The sequence below is a fragment of the Theropithecus gelada genome, chromosome 1 (assembly GCF_003255815.1).
Source record: "Theropithecus gelada isolate Dixy chromosome 1, Tgel_1.0, whole genome shotgun sequence".
In the NCBI taxonomy this organism is placed as follows: Eukaryota; Metazoa; Chordata; class Mammalia; order Primates; family Cercopithecidae; genus Theropithecus; species Theropithecus gelada.
The window spans coordinates 211,185,053-211,198,426 of NC_037668.1; the positions used below are offsets into that span (position 1 = coordinate 211,185,053).

The 13,374-nt window shown below is 36.8% G+C and overlaps 1 protein-coding gene across 1 annotated transcript in view; it reads left to right on the plus strand.

Moving 5' to 3' along the window:
* The window catches only part of RYR2 (ryanodine receptor 2), a 634,673-nt gene that overhangs the window by 238,469 nt on the left and 382,830 nt on the right, over positions 1–13,374 (plus strand). The window contains exons 14-15 of the mRNA XM_025401874.1: positions 2,040–2,204; positions 8,099–8,220. Coding sequence (XP_025257659.1) covers positions 2,040–2,204; positions 8,099–8,220 — 287 coding nt within the window. The remainder of the gene's footprint in view (positions 1–2,039; positions 2,205–8,098; positions 8,221–13,374) is intronic.

The following is a 13,374-nucleotide window of genomic DNA, read 5'->3' on the forward strand; positions in this document are numbered from 1 at the left end:
GTGAGCCGAGACTGCACCACTGCGTTCCAGCCTGGGTGACAGAGCAAGACTACATCTAAAAAAAAAAAATGAAAAAAACATAATCATCATGAAATTTCACTATTAAATCTTCTAATCCAGAGATGGATGTGAAATACATCAATAAAATACAAAGAAAGCATAATTTCACAATTAATAATTGTGTGACTTCTTAATATACAATCCATATACCTACAAATAATCTAGCCACAAACCAATTTGCTTGAAGAAAAGACCGAAAAAAAAATGTTAGAGGCTCACTGTTCTGTTCTGAAGAGATAATTACAGTGTTCTATTTTTTTCCCAGAATTTAATTTTTCTATTGACAGGGTTGGTATAAGTAGATTAGTAGTTTATCTAGGTTGATAGAATGAAATCGGAAAGGTTTTATTGTCTGTTTTATTACAGATGCTTAGAATAGTGTTTCAAGTTATTCGCATAATGATTGAATCAACTTAATTGATAATTATATATTAGGTGACCTTGATCTTTTGTGTTAAAAATTTCAACTCATTTTAATTTGAATTTTCAATTGTTCATGGAGTGTTCATAATCATTTTCAGGTCATTAATTATTAACACATTATACAAATGACATGAAAAGTCAAACATTGGGGTTGTTTTAAAATTGTTCGTTCTTGTATAGCAGACATACATTTTACTCTGACTGAATCTTCAAAACATTCGTGTAACTATAATTACAAGTAAAAGTCATACGACCAAAGACATAGAAGACACGTAAAATAAATTGACAAGGAAGGTTAAACCAAGGAAGAAAAAAGAATAAGAGACTAAAGAAAGGAGGTACCGGCCGGGCGCGGTGGCTCAAGCCTGTAATCCCAGCACTTTGGGAGGCCGAGGCGGGCGGATCACGAGGTCAGGAGATCGAGACCATCCTGGCTAACACGGTGAAACCCCGTCTCTACTTAAAATACAAAAAACTAGCCGGGCGCGGTGGCGGGCGCCTGTAGTCCCAGCTACTCGGGAGGCTGAGGCAGGAGAATGGCGGGAACCCGGGAGGCGGAGCTTGCAGTGAGCTGAGATCCGGCCGCTGCACTCCAGCCTGGGCGACAGAGCGAGACTCCGTCTCAAAAAAAAAAAAAAAAAGGAGGTACCTTTGGCTTTTTCATTGTTGCTTTAGGGACTGTACGAGACTTTAAGGCATAGTGAGTTCCTGAAGATCACAGCTATGCATGGGAGGAAAAATGGAAAGAGAGCATGTTGGAGGAGGAAGTGCTGACATATACAGAGATGTGAAAGAAACATTTGGTTGGTGTCAGAGGATGGATTGCCGCTTCCTAGGAGAGGAAGCTTGGCACAGTAGCCCTTTAAGAGAGAATACCTCTGTAGTCCAAGTTGGAAATTGCAGTAGTAGAAACTGAATTTTAGCTTTGATTAGTTCACAATAAATAATCATTTTAATTAACAGGTTAACAATCATTGTCACCATTATTATTGTCAAAATTGTCAAAAAAATTTAAAGTGTTTATCGCAAGGACACTATTCTGAAATCTACATGTATTGTCTTATTTTTCTTTTGATCCTATGGAGAGGTACCTTATTAGCTTTATTTGTGGATGCAAAAAGTGAGGCTTAAAAGATTTAATTAACTTGCTAACGTCTTAGCGGTAGTGAGTTGCAGAGGCTGGACTCAAAACTAAATCTCTCTGTCCCCCAAACTTATGCTCTTAATCACCAATAAAGAACAAAAAAGCCACAAAAACCCAGGAAGGTTATTTAGCTTAAATTACTAATTTTAAGATCTCTGGTTTGGAGTTGGCCATTATGCAACATAAAACTTAAAAATTTTACATTATGGCCAACATAATGTTCTACCAATGTGAATAATTCAAGCATATGTTAGAGGTTCAACTGTTAGAATGAAATATTTGGCCATTATTTCAGGGGACTTCAGAGAGCTGAATTTTTTAAAGAACATATTTACAATAAGGCAAAATTCTTTTGCTATACACTAGTATTTTTGAAATGTTTACTGACCTTTTTTCCCCCCTCTCTCCTTAGGAAAAATTGGATGTAGGGGTGAGAAAAGAAGTCGACGGCATGGGAACATCTGAAATAAAATACGGTGACTCAGTATGCTATATACAACATGTGGACACGGGCCTATGGCTTACTTACCAGTCTGTGGATGTGAAGTCTGTGAGAATGGGATCTATACAACGTAAGGTAAGATGATAGAAAAGAACATAATTTATAGAAGTCATTTTTTATGAATAAAATACCCAAGCGCAAGTCAAAGAAAAGTGGCTAATCTTTTTAGTCACCTGCAAAAGTTCATAATTTTGCAAGCAAAAGGGCAGATTCCAGTGTAACAGACTCTTTAGCTTTGTAAGGTGAACATAGCTGGATGTGACATCACTCATATATAGGATTATGGGATGCGTGTATTTAAATATGAAGTGAAGAAATATACAGTGCCATCTTCTGGGTTTTAGTTTAGTACAGTTCACTTTGTCCTCCATGCTGTGACAAAGTCCGTTACTGACATCCCCTTGCTTACAAGAAGAGGCCCACCTTTTGGAAGTGATAAGGATGCCCTTCCTGGCCTGCGCCGTTCTCCTACTCTCTTCCTGATTTCCAGACATTGCCTTCAGTTTCCCCAGCATGTCACTTAACAACACATTCCTTGCAGTCTATCAGACTACCATGGCTTTTACACACCTGTGCCTCTGCAGACTGTTTCTTCTGTTTAGAATACCTTCAAACCTTTTTTGTCTCCGTGACTCTTATCCATCATCCAGGGATGCAATTTATTTATCATTTTAGAAGTTCTTCCTTACTGTATCAGCTTATCAGCTACTCCTTCCTTTGAGTTCTCATATTGTTCATCTATAACTCATTACATTTTATAAACACACTCCTTGTGCTATTTTATTTAGTAGGCTACATATCTCTCTTTTTCTCACCACCCCTGTCCCCCACCCCCCTGCAAATTTGCAACTCCCCTGAGGGAGTACGTCATACTAGATTGTTTATGTTTTTACATATGACATGCAGCACAGTGCACAGAACCAAATAACAACGCACATTGTTTCTGGAAACGTGAGACCTTGGAAAGGAAGGCTTTAGTGATACAGACCTTTTTATTTTCAAGAGATTTATTAATCAAAATCTATACCCACATTCCAGTAACTAAATAAATCACTGTTCTTGTGATCTATTTAGAGTGACCAGTGCTGATTTTAGTGAAAGTGAAGGCCAATGCTGCAGGGATAGAGTTTGACTTGAGTGCATCCCGGTACAACCTTCCTCAGAGCTTGGGATAGAGATCCTCAGACAATTCTGCAAGACCTTTATTAGCATCATAATAAGATGATACCTTGGTTTTTAGGTCTTTGATCTAGGCCCATACATTTAAGTGTACTTGTATGTATTCAATATTTGTGAAGCATTCTCTATTTCTTGCAATTGAAGATGGCCAGTTTTAAAACTATTATAGATAATTTAAATTTATGCAAAATAACTAATAGTGTAATGAACCCCTGAGTCTTCACCATTCAACATTTTCAATGCTCTCTTACTGTTGTTTCAATTACAACTCCAATCCTATGCTGTGTTTCACTAGATTATTACTGTTACTTATTTTCAACTTTTAGAGGTAATATTTATACACATCGAAATGTAAACACTTAGGTGTAGAGGGTTTTTTTTTTTTTCCTTGACACAAGAGTTTTGCTCTGTCACCTGCAGTGCGGTGGTACGATTTCTGCTCACTGCAACCTCCGCCTCCTGGGTTCAAGCAATTCCCCTGTCCCAGCCTCCTGAGTAGCTGGAATTACAGGCGCCCACCACTGGGGCCAGCTAACTTTTTTATTTTTAGTAGAGATGGGGTTTCACCATATTGGCCAGGCTGGTTTCAAACTCCTGACCTCAGGTGATCCACCAGCTCAGCCCCCCAAAGTGCTGGGATTACAGGCGTGAGCCACTGAGCTCAGCAGCTGTAGAATTTAACCCACAAGCTTATCTCCATGTGGAACATGTCTAATTCCAAGAAGTTTCCCAGCATTCCTTTCTAGGTTATTCCTGCTCCCTTTCCCCCAGGGACAACTACTCCTGCGATTTTTTTTTTTGACAGTCTCGCTCTGTGGCCAGGCTGGAGTGCAGTGGCAGAATCTCGGCTCACTGCAGCCTATGCCTCCCGGGTTCAAGCGATTGTTCTGCCTCAGACTCCCAAGTAGCTGGGACTACAGGCGCCCACCACCACGCCCGGCTAATTTTTTGTATTTTTAGTAGAGACAGGGTTTCTCCGTGTTAGCCAAGATGGTCTCGATCTCCTGACCTTGTGATCCGCCCGCCTCGGCCTCCCAGAGTGCTGGGATTACAGGTGTGAGCCACCGCGCCCGGCCACTCTTGTGATCTTTTTTTGTCATGGAAATGATCTTGTGATCATTTTTCTCTTTTAGCTGATGTTGAATTTTATATAAATGAAATTATATAGCATGTACTCTTTTGTATATACCTCCTTTTGCTCAGCAAAAGGTCTGTAACATTTATCCATATTGTTCCATGTTTGAGCCCAAATTGCTTATGCTACTTTTTGAGGTCCTCAGAAACCAACAAGCCAGAAATTAAACACAATCTAAGGAGGGGGCGGGAGTCAGAAAGGAAAGGAAGAGTTAAAGATATGTAATTGCGACTTATTCTGTCTTCATTACTAAACTCTGAGATTGGAACTAAGTCTTTGATTTATGTATTTTCACTATCTAGCAGAGTGCTGGAACCAGAGTTGGTGCTCAATAAATGTTTCTTGAATGAAAACATGTATTTTCAAGGATGTGGAGTTATAATTGAGTTGGTGAGATTGCCCATGCACCTGCTAACTTGGTCTTCAACTGCATTAGCGTTACAGAATTATGAGCCAGGGTGAGCTGGGTTAGCATTCTCAAGGTGAACAGCTAATGTCGAAATTGTGACAGAAGAGGTAGATTTGGCTTTAAAGCAAATTTTTCTTTTGATAATGATGTTTGGTCATGGTTCTTCTGCTAGATTTAGCAGATGTTATCTTTTTTCTTTTAATATTTTACTTATAAAAATGTCAAATATAAAAAAAGTTAAAAGACTAAACCAATGAACATCCACATACTCTTGAATTAGAGTCAACAATTATAGTTAGCCAGATTTGCTTTCGTTTCCTCCTTTCTTTTCTCTCTCTGTGTGTGTATGCATTCACACATCCACAGTACTGTTACATACCATTATGGTAGTTCTATTACATCATTGACTATCCTGTTTGTATTCATATTTATTCTATTGTCCCAATAATACCTTTTCTAGTTGAATAAAATTAGGATACAATCAAAATTCATGCACTTACTTATTTTTATGCCTTTCAGTCTCTTATCTAGAACAGATTCTCAGCTTATTTTTTTCCTGTGCCATCGAGTTTTTAAAAAATCCATGCCAATTATAGAATACCTCAAGTTCTAGATATGTCTGACTTTTTTTCCCCATTGCCTATGCTCTTGGTAATTCCCATGAACTCGAAGCTAGGTATAAGGCTGTGCTGTCCAAATCAGTAACTGCTAGACACATGTGGCAATTTTGTATTTGTATATAACTACAACTAGATGAACACCATTTTTAGTTTTGTTTAATTTTAATTAAATGTTTAAAACATACACTTAAATTATTGGAAAACTTTTATGTATGTTTGGAACAAGTTGGGTATGTGAATCTACTTTTCCAACCATGTCTTTGGTTCCTGTTTTTGTGCCGTTTTAGTCTGCTGCTTTCTTTCTCAGGAACACAGCTGTCTTTCCTCTCAGTGTTCTCCCTGACCTTTTCTCTATACTTCGCTGCTCAAATGTGTCTTCCAAAGTACTCATTTTTCTTTGGTGCTGTTCGGTTCGTAAGCCCTTTGTGTGCCTTTAAAATTTTAGTTTTCATGCTTTTTTTTTTTTTTTTCCTTGTCCTTATCTCACCCAGCTCACCTTTTTATCTCAGCTTGCTGTTCTTTCATCTGGTCTGCTGGTTTATTATCCCAGCATATTTCCTGTTGTGAATTTCCACTGCTATTTTATCGAAGTTGTAACTTGCATCCTGAGGACAGTTGAAATTGTTTTTATGTTTAAGTAGCCTCCTGCTATTTCAATTTTACTTAGCTTTTTAAAAATAGCAATGATTACTGAATTATATTAATAAAGAAGATAAAAATCATGTGTTGTGTCTTTTAACTTGTTGGTAAAATAAGTTACCAGACTTACAATTATTAAAGAGTTCTTAAATTCACAGAGTAAACCTTCCTTGGCCATAGTGTATGATTCTTTTGAAATTCTACTAGATTTAATTAATTAATATTTTATTCAGAATTATTACATGTATATTTATGGGGCAAGTTAATTTCTCCTTAGGGACATTGAATTTGGAATTTCATACAACTTTTGTGTTTATTAATTTTTATGTGTCAGGAAACACCATTCTACTCTGGTCTTTTTTCCAACCGTTTAAAAGTGTAAACACCATTCTTAGTTCATGGGCTGTATGGAGACAGATGATGTACTGTAGTTTGCCAATCCTTGGCCTAGACTAGTCTGCCATGAAAGGTAGCTGTTTTTTGAAGCTTTATCACAGCTCGCCTGTGGAACCATCTGGTCCTAGGTCTTTTAAATATTGGATCTTAAATTATCTTTTTCCTTTTGATTAGTCTTATTTTGTAAGAATCTATTCTGTTCCCCTGGAACACCAGTTTTGTTTATTGGTTTTGTTTGGATGATTTTTGGTTTTGCCATGGAGTTGCACACAGTATTGTATTATTATAATTTCCCATTCTCTGTGTTTTTGCTTTCTGTTTTATCTTTAGCCTGGTTTGTGAGAGTTTCGTTTTATTTATCACTGCAAAGAATCAAACTGAGTTTATTCATCTTTTCTAGTACTTTATTTGACTTCTAGTTTGTTAATTTCACTTAATCTTCATTAGTTCTACTTTTCAACTTTCTTTCCTGTTCTTTTTTTAGGATATGAAAATGAGTAACAAGTTCCTTCATTTTAGTTACTTTTTTGTATTAATGAGGGCACTTAAGGCTATGATATTGCCTTTGAATATAGATATATCTGTGTCTCACTGATTTTTTTATATAAGGAGTTTCTTCTTAACATTGCTTTCTAGATAATTTATAGTTATAGTTCCTAAATTTTGTTCAGTACACCTGGGTAGGTGTATTAAATTATCTTGCTATAAATGTTGCATGAAGATAAGCACAGATGGGAACAAATGGTTCTACTTATATATAGTACACAACTGATCTGTGCTGTCAAAAGTCTGCAAGGTGGTGAACCTTGTGGAGGGTAGGGATAGGAAGGGAGCACTAAGGAGGATTTTAAGATACTGTAATGTTTTCTTTCTTGAGCTGGGTGTTGGTCATGCAGGAATGTTCACTTGTGAAAATCATGGAACTGTTTTCTTAAGAGTTTTGCATTTCTCTTTCCTAACATAGTTTCATAGAAAGTTCGAAAGCACACAAAAACAGGTATCAAAAGAAAAGAAATATATGTATACATCTTTATCATTTAGATAATTTATAAGCATTGTTCAGTACTTATTATTGACTAGTCTGTGTTCAGAGCTACTGTATGACTGGTGTGCCAATGCAAGGTTACCTTTGCTGCTTTGTACCAAGTTTGCTTAGGCTGAGGATCAGTCATTCAATGTAGATACGTGAAAAGGCTCTGCTATTTATTTTACTTGACTCGGTGCATTTTTTGAGTAGTTCTTGAAAATGATAACTGAGCTGTGCATGGTGATGGGGGCTTGTAATTCTAGCTATTCAGGAGGCAGAGGGAGAAGGATCACTGAAGCCCAGGAGTTCAAGACCAGCCTGGGCAACATAGCAAGACCCCATCTCCAAAAAATAAAATAATAACTAAATGAATAAATGGAATGGCTAGTTTGTATAGGGAGCTGTGCATGTGATTTTATCTGAACATAACAGCTTCATAGTCCCCTGTACCTGCCTTTTGATTCTATCTATTGTTGTGGCTCAGCTGTTTGAGTACACATCTCCCTGACGCTAGTTTGGAAAAGAGATGTTGGGAGTAATGGCCTTGTTTTGGCTTTCTTACAGGCTATTATGCACCATGAAGGCCACATGGATGATGGCATAAGTTTATCGAGATCCCAGCATGAAGAATCACGCACAGCACGAGTTATCCGGAGCACAGTCTTCCTTTTCAATAGATTTATAAGGTACTTTTTCTTTTGTAGGTGTAGTTGTTTGATACTTGATTTTCATTTCTTTATTGGATATGCAAATAGGCAATTTAAAAGTATGCTATGATGATAAGAAATCTCATACTGTTTGGTAAGTCAGCAGAAACATTAGGAAGTGTTAATTAGATGATTTAGTGTCTTTCTTTTAAATAAACTTTTAAAAAGAATGTGGTTTTGGACATTAGATGTGTAATTTGTAATTGATAGGTATAGATTAGGATGATTTAATGACTACTCTTCCTTGTAATGGACCTATGTAGTTCCTTTTTCTTTTCTTTTTCTTTCTTTCTTTCTTTTTTTTTTTTTGAGACAGAATCTCGCACTGTCACCCAGGCTGGAGTGCAGTGGCACGATCTCGGCTCACTGCAACCTCTGCCTCCTGGGTTCAAGCGATTCTCCTGCCTCAACCTCCGGAGTAACTAGGATTACAGGCGCTCACCACCACACCTGGCTAATTTTTGTATTTTTAGTAGAGATGGGGTTTCACTATGTTGACCAGGATGGACTCGATCTCTTGACCTCATGGTCTGCTCACCTCGGCCTCCCAAAGTGCTGGGATTACAGGCGTGAGCCACTGTGCCCGGCCTAGTTCCTTTTTCAATGAGGGCAGTGAAGCCTAGATATATGCTGAGTTTTGATACGTATCTTTTAAAAGTAATCCTCATAAGAACTGTTTTTCCACCTAATAAATGCAATAATTGCTTATCTACAGACTAAATTAAACTTGTGACCAACATGTTTTCTGATAACATTATACCAACATATGCTCTGACTTGTGAGGGACTTCATTTGTCTCTTTAAACTTTGCTAATTTGATGCGGGAAACTTCTTGTTGACCATCTTTCTTCATTTCTTTTTTCTTTTGTGTTTATTCCTATTATTTGTTAATATTTCTGTTAAGTTGTTCTGAACTTCTGTTATGTTTAGAGATTTTCATTTCCTGTGATGATAAATTGCAAACCTTTTCACCAGTTTATTGATTTGGAAAAGAATCTGAAAGGATTTTTGTAGTAGTTGAGTTGGTAAATTATTTTTTTGACTTTACAGCATAAAACAAATCTCCCCTACTCAAGATTGTATTATTTTCTACTTCTTTTATAAACCATCCCTTTTATAAACTACACACACTATGTGTATATGTGTGCGTGCCATATGTAACGAAAAAATGTGCACAGCATTTGGCCACACATCCTGAGTGTTTAGTCCATTTCTCTGCCTCATCTCAACTCCAAGCCTCGTCAGGGAGTAAAGCTTAAATCAAATGGGGTACGCACCACATTTTTGTATTTTTTATTACTTGTATTACTTTTCAGTATTATTTATATTCTTGTAGTTTAATATAGTATTTATTTCTTATAATAAAAATTTATTACATTTTAATGCGGCATAAAATTAGTCAAGAAGTTCTATTTGGAAATTATAACTTATTTTGGAAACAAACTTAGCCTTTTCGTATCTTGTTCTTCCCACTAGTTTTTCTTTACTAGAGCTGATCAATCCTATGATAGGGATTGAGCAAATTAATCATAAATCTTTGAAATTGTCAATTTTATATTTAGTCAGCACTGACTTCTTCAAATATGAGGGACTTTTTTTTCTTATTCAATTTGACTGCGGTAGAGTATTCAGTGGCACCACAGAGATTCCATTTGGTAAGTTAATTTAATACTAGACCAAAAACTGGTTATTTGTTTTGAAAACTATTTTGTGGGAAAGCTGCTATCTCAGTGTTACAGACATTAGGTAGTGATAGTATACCATAAGTGGCTTTTTTTATGGTGGCTGAAACACCAAAATTCATCTTAAATGTGATTTACTTCAGCCCATCTGCTCTTTGGGAGAATAATTTTAAATTTTAACAATTAATTTTCTGATTAGATAGAGTACCAAGTATGAGAAATTTGGATTCTGTGGTAAAAAAATGTTGAATTATACACTTGCTGCTTTATTAAATCTTGAAAATGATTTTCTGTCTGGGCTATTTGAGTGAAATTCATTTGTTATACCTATCATGATAAAATAGGATGGTTACATTAACCCCTATTAACTATGAAAAGATTTTCTGATTCCCAGTCTGATTCTTTCTATTTTCTTTCTTCTTGCCTTGCTCTCTTTTTTCTAACTTTGTAAGATGAATGCTGATACCATTGAGACCTTTGTTGACAAAAGCATTTAGTGTTACACTTTTCTGTTTTTAGTGGCACCTCACATGTTTTTATTTTCCTTTCTTCCTTTCTTTCTTTTCTTTCTTTTCTGTCTTCCTCTCTCTCCTCCACTCCCCTCTTTCCTCCCTCCCTTCCTCCCTCCCTTCGTTCCTTCCTCCCATCCCCTCCCCTTCCTTTCCTTCTTTTGCCCTGCCCTTTCCTTCCTTCCTTCCTTCCTCTTTCTCTTTCTTTTCCTTCCTTCCTTCCTTCCTTCCTTCCTTCCTTCCTTCCTTCCTTCTCTCCTTTCTCTCCTTTCCTTTCTCTCTTTCTCTTTTTCTTCTTTCCCTTCCCCTCTCACCATTCTGCTCTTCACTCTCATTCTGTCGCCCAGGCTGGAGTGCAATGGCCCTATCTCTGCTCACTGCAACCTGCCTCCCAGGTTTAAGCAATTCTACTGCCTCAGCTTCCCAAGTAGCTAGGATTACAGGCGTGCACCACCACTCCTGGCTATTTTTTTTATTTTTAGTAGAGACATGGTTTCACCATGTTGCCCAGGCTGGTCTGAAACACCTGACCTCAAGTTATCCACTCACCTCGGCCTCACAAAGTGCTGAGATTACAGGCGTGAGCCATCGCGCCCAGCATTGATATGTTTTCTTTCAGTTTCCCCTTTGATGACTTCTTTGAACAATAGATTTTTTCAGCTTCCAAATAGTCAGAAATTTCCTGAATATTTTTCTGTTACTAATTTCTAATTTAATGCCATTATGGTCAGAGAATATACTTTGTGAGATTGATTGCTTTTAAGTTTATTAAGACTTGTTTTATGGCTTAGAATAAACTTTATTTTGGTAAATGTTTCATGTGAACTTGAAAAGAATGTGCATTCTCCTCTTGTTGGGTAGAGCATTCAAAAGTGTCAATTTAGTATTACTTATATCTTCAATTTCCTTACGTTTTTCAGTCTCTTTATTAATTACTGAGAGAAAGGTATTGCAAAGTGTTTGATTGTAATTGTGGATATTTCTGTTTCTCGTTACTGTTTGTCACCTTTTCTTTGTGCATTTTGAAGTTCTGTGCATACATGTTTAGGATTTTGTTCTTTTGATGAACTGACCTCTTTATCATTATGAAATTACCGTCCTTAACTCTGGTAATATTCTTTGCTATGACATGTACTTTGTATAAGATGAACATAACCACTCTAGTTCCCCCGCCCTTTGTTATTAGCATCCTATAATCTTTAACCTGTTTGTATCTTTATATTTAAAGTGCATTTCTTTTAAGCAATAGGCAGTTGGATCTTGCTTTTTTATCCCATTTGATAATCCCTGTTTTTAAATTGTATTGTTTAATTCATTTACATTGATATGATTATTGATGTAGTAGGCTTAAGTCTGTCTTCTTCCTATTTGTTTTATATTCATCCCACCTAGTAGCAGGATAAAAAAGAGATACACGCACACACACCACCATCACCACCACCGTCACCACTACCATCACCACCCTTACACGGGAGAGTGAGAGCATATGGGTTACAAAAAATAAGCCACACAAGAAAAACACTTCGTGTGTGTGTGTATATATATATTTATATACATATATATAGTAATATATATGTGTTATATATATTATATATAATATATATTATATATATTGTATAATATATATATTTACTTTGTCATTGTCCCATTTCCCCCTTCTTTTGGATTAGTTGAGTATTTTCTATTATTTCATCTTACCTCCTTTTTATTGGTTTATTAGCTGTAATACTTTATTTGTATTTTAGTGGTTACTTACGGGTTAAAGCTGTAATACTTTATTTGTATTTTAGTGGTTACTTATGGTTTATAGTATATATCTTTAATTTGTCACAGTCTACCTTTAATTGATATTTTGTCACTCTATGAATAGTGTAAGAACATTATAATATTATACTCCCTTCCCAGTTTTCGCAGTTTGTCATACATTTTACATTTATAGATGTTATTAATTCCACACTGTATTTTTATTTAAACAGTCAATTCGTTTTTAAAGAGTTTTAAATAACAAAAACATCTCTATTTGCACACATAGTTATAATTTCTAGTGCTCTTTTTTTGTGTGTGTGGATCTGTATTTCCTTCAGGTATTGTTTTCTTCTGCCTGAAGGATTTTTTTTTTTTTTTTTTTTTTTGGAGACAGAGTCTCTGTTGTCCAGGCTGGAGTGCAGTGGCACAATCTCGGCTCACTGCAACCTCCACCTCCCAGGTTCAAGCGATTTTCCTGCCTCAGCCTCCCAAGTAGCTGGGACTACAGGCACCCACCACAATGCCTGGCTAATTTTTTAGTAGAGACGGGGTTTCACCATGTTAGCCAGGATGGTTTCGATCTCCTGACCTCGTGATCCGCCCGCCTCGGCCTCCCAAAGTGCTAGGATTACAGGCGTGAGCCACTGCGCCGGCCGAAGGACTTAACATTTCTTATCGTGCAAGTCTACTGGAGATAGACTCTTTCGGTTTTGTGCAACTGAAAATGTGTTCTTTGCCTTCATTTTAAGTGATATTTTTGCTGTGTACAGCATTCTAGATTGACAATTATTTTTCTTTTGGTTGATTAATTTTACTCCGTATTGATGATTGAATTTTATAGTTCTTTATATGCCTGCTTATTTTTGTTTAGTTACCAGACATTGTGAATTTGTTAGATGCTGGCTATTTTTATATTCCTGTAAATATTCTTGAGCTTTTTCCTGGGATACCGTTAAGTTACCTAGAAAGAGTTTGATTTGTTTGGATCTTGCCTTTAGAGTTTTCTGGGAGGGAAGAGCAGTGTTTAGTCTAGGGCAAATTATTCCCCACTATTGAGACAAGACCCTCTGAATGCTCTATCCAGTGCCCCATGAGTTGCAAAGTTTTCCAGTCTGGCTGCTGGGGACAGGTGCTCTTTCAGGTTCGGTGTGAGGGCCAGTTGTTGTTCCCTCTAATCCTTTCAGGTGATTCTGTTC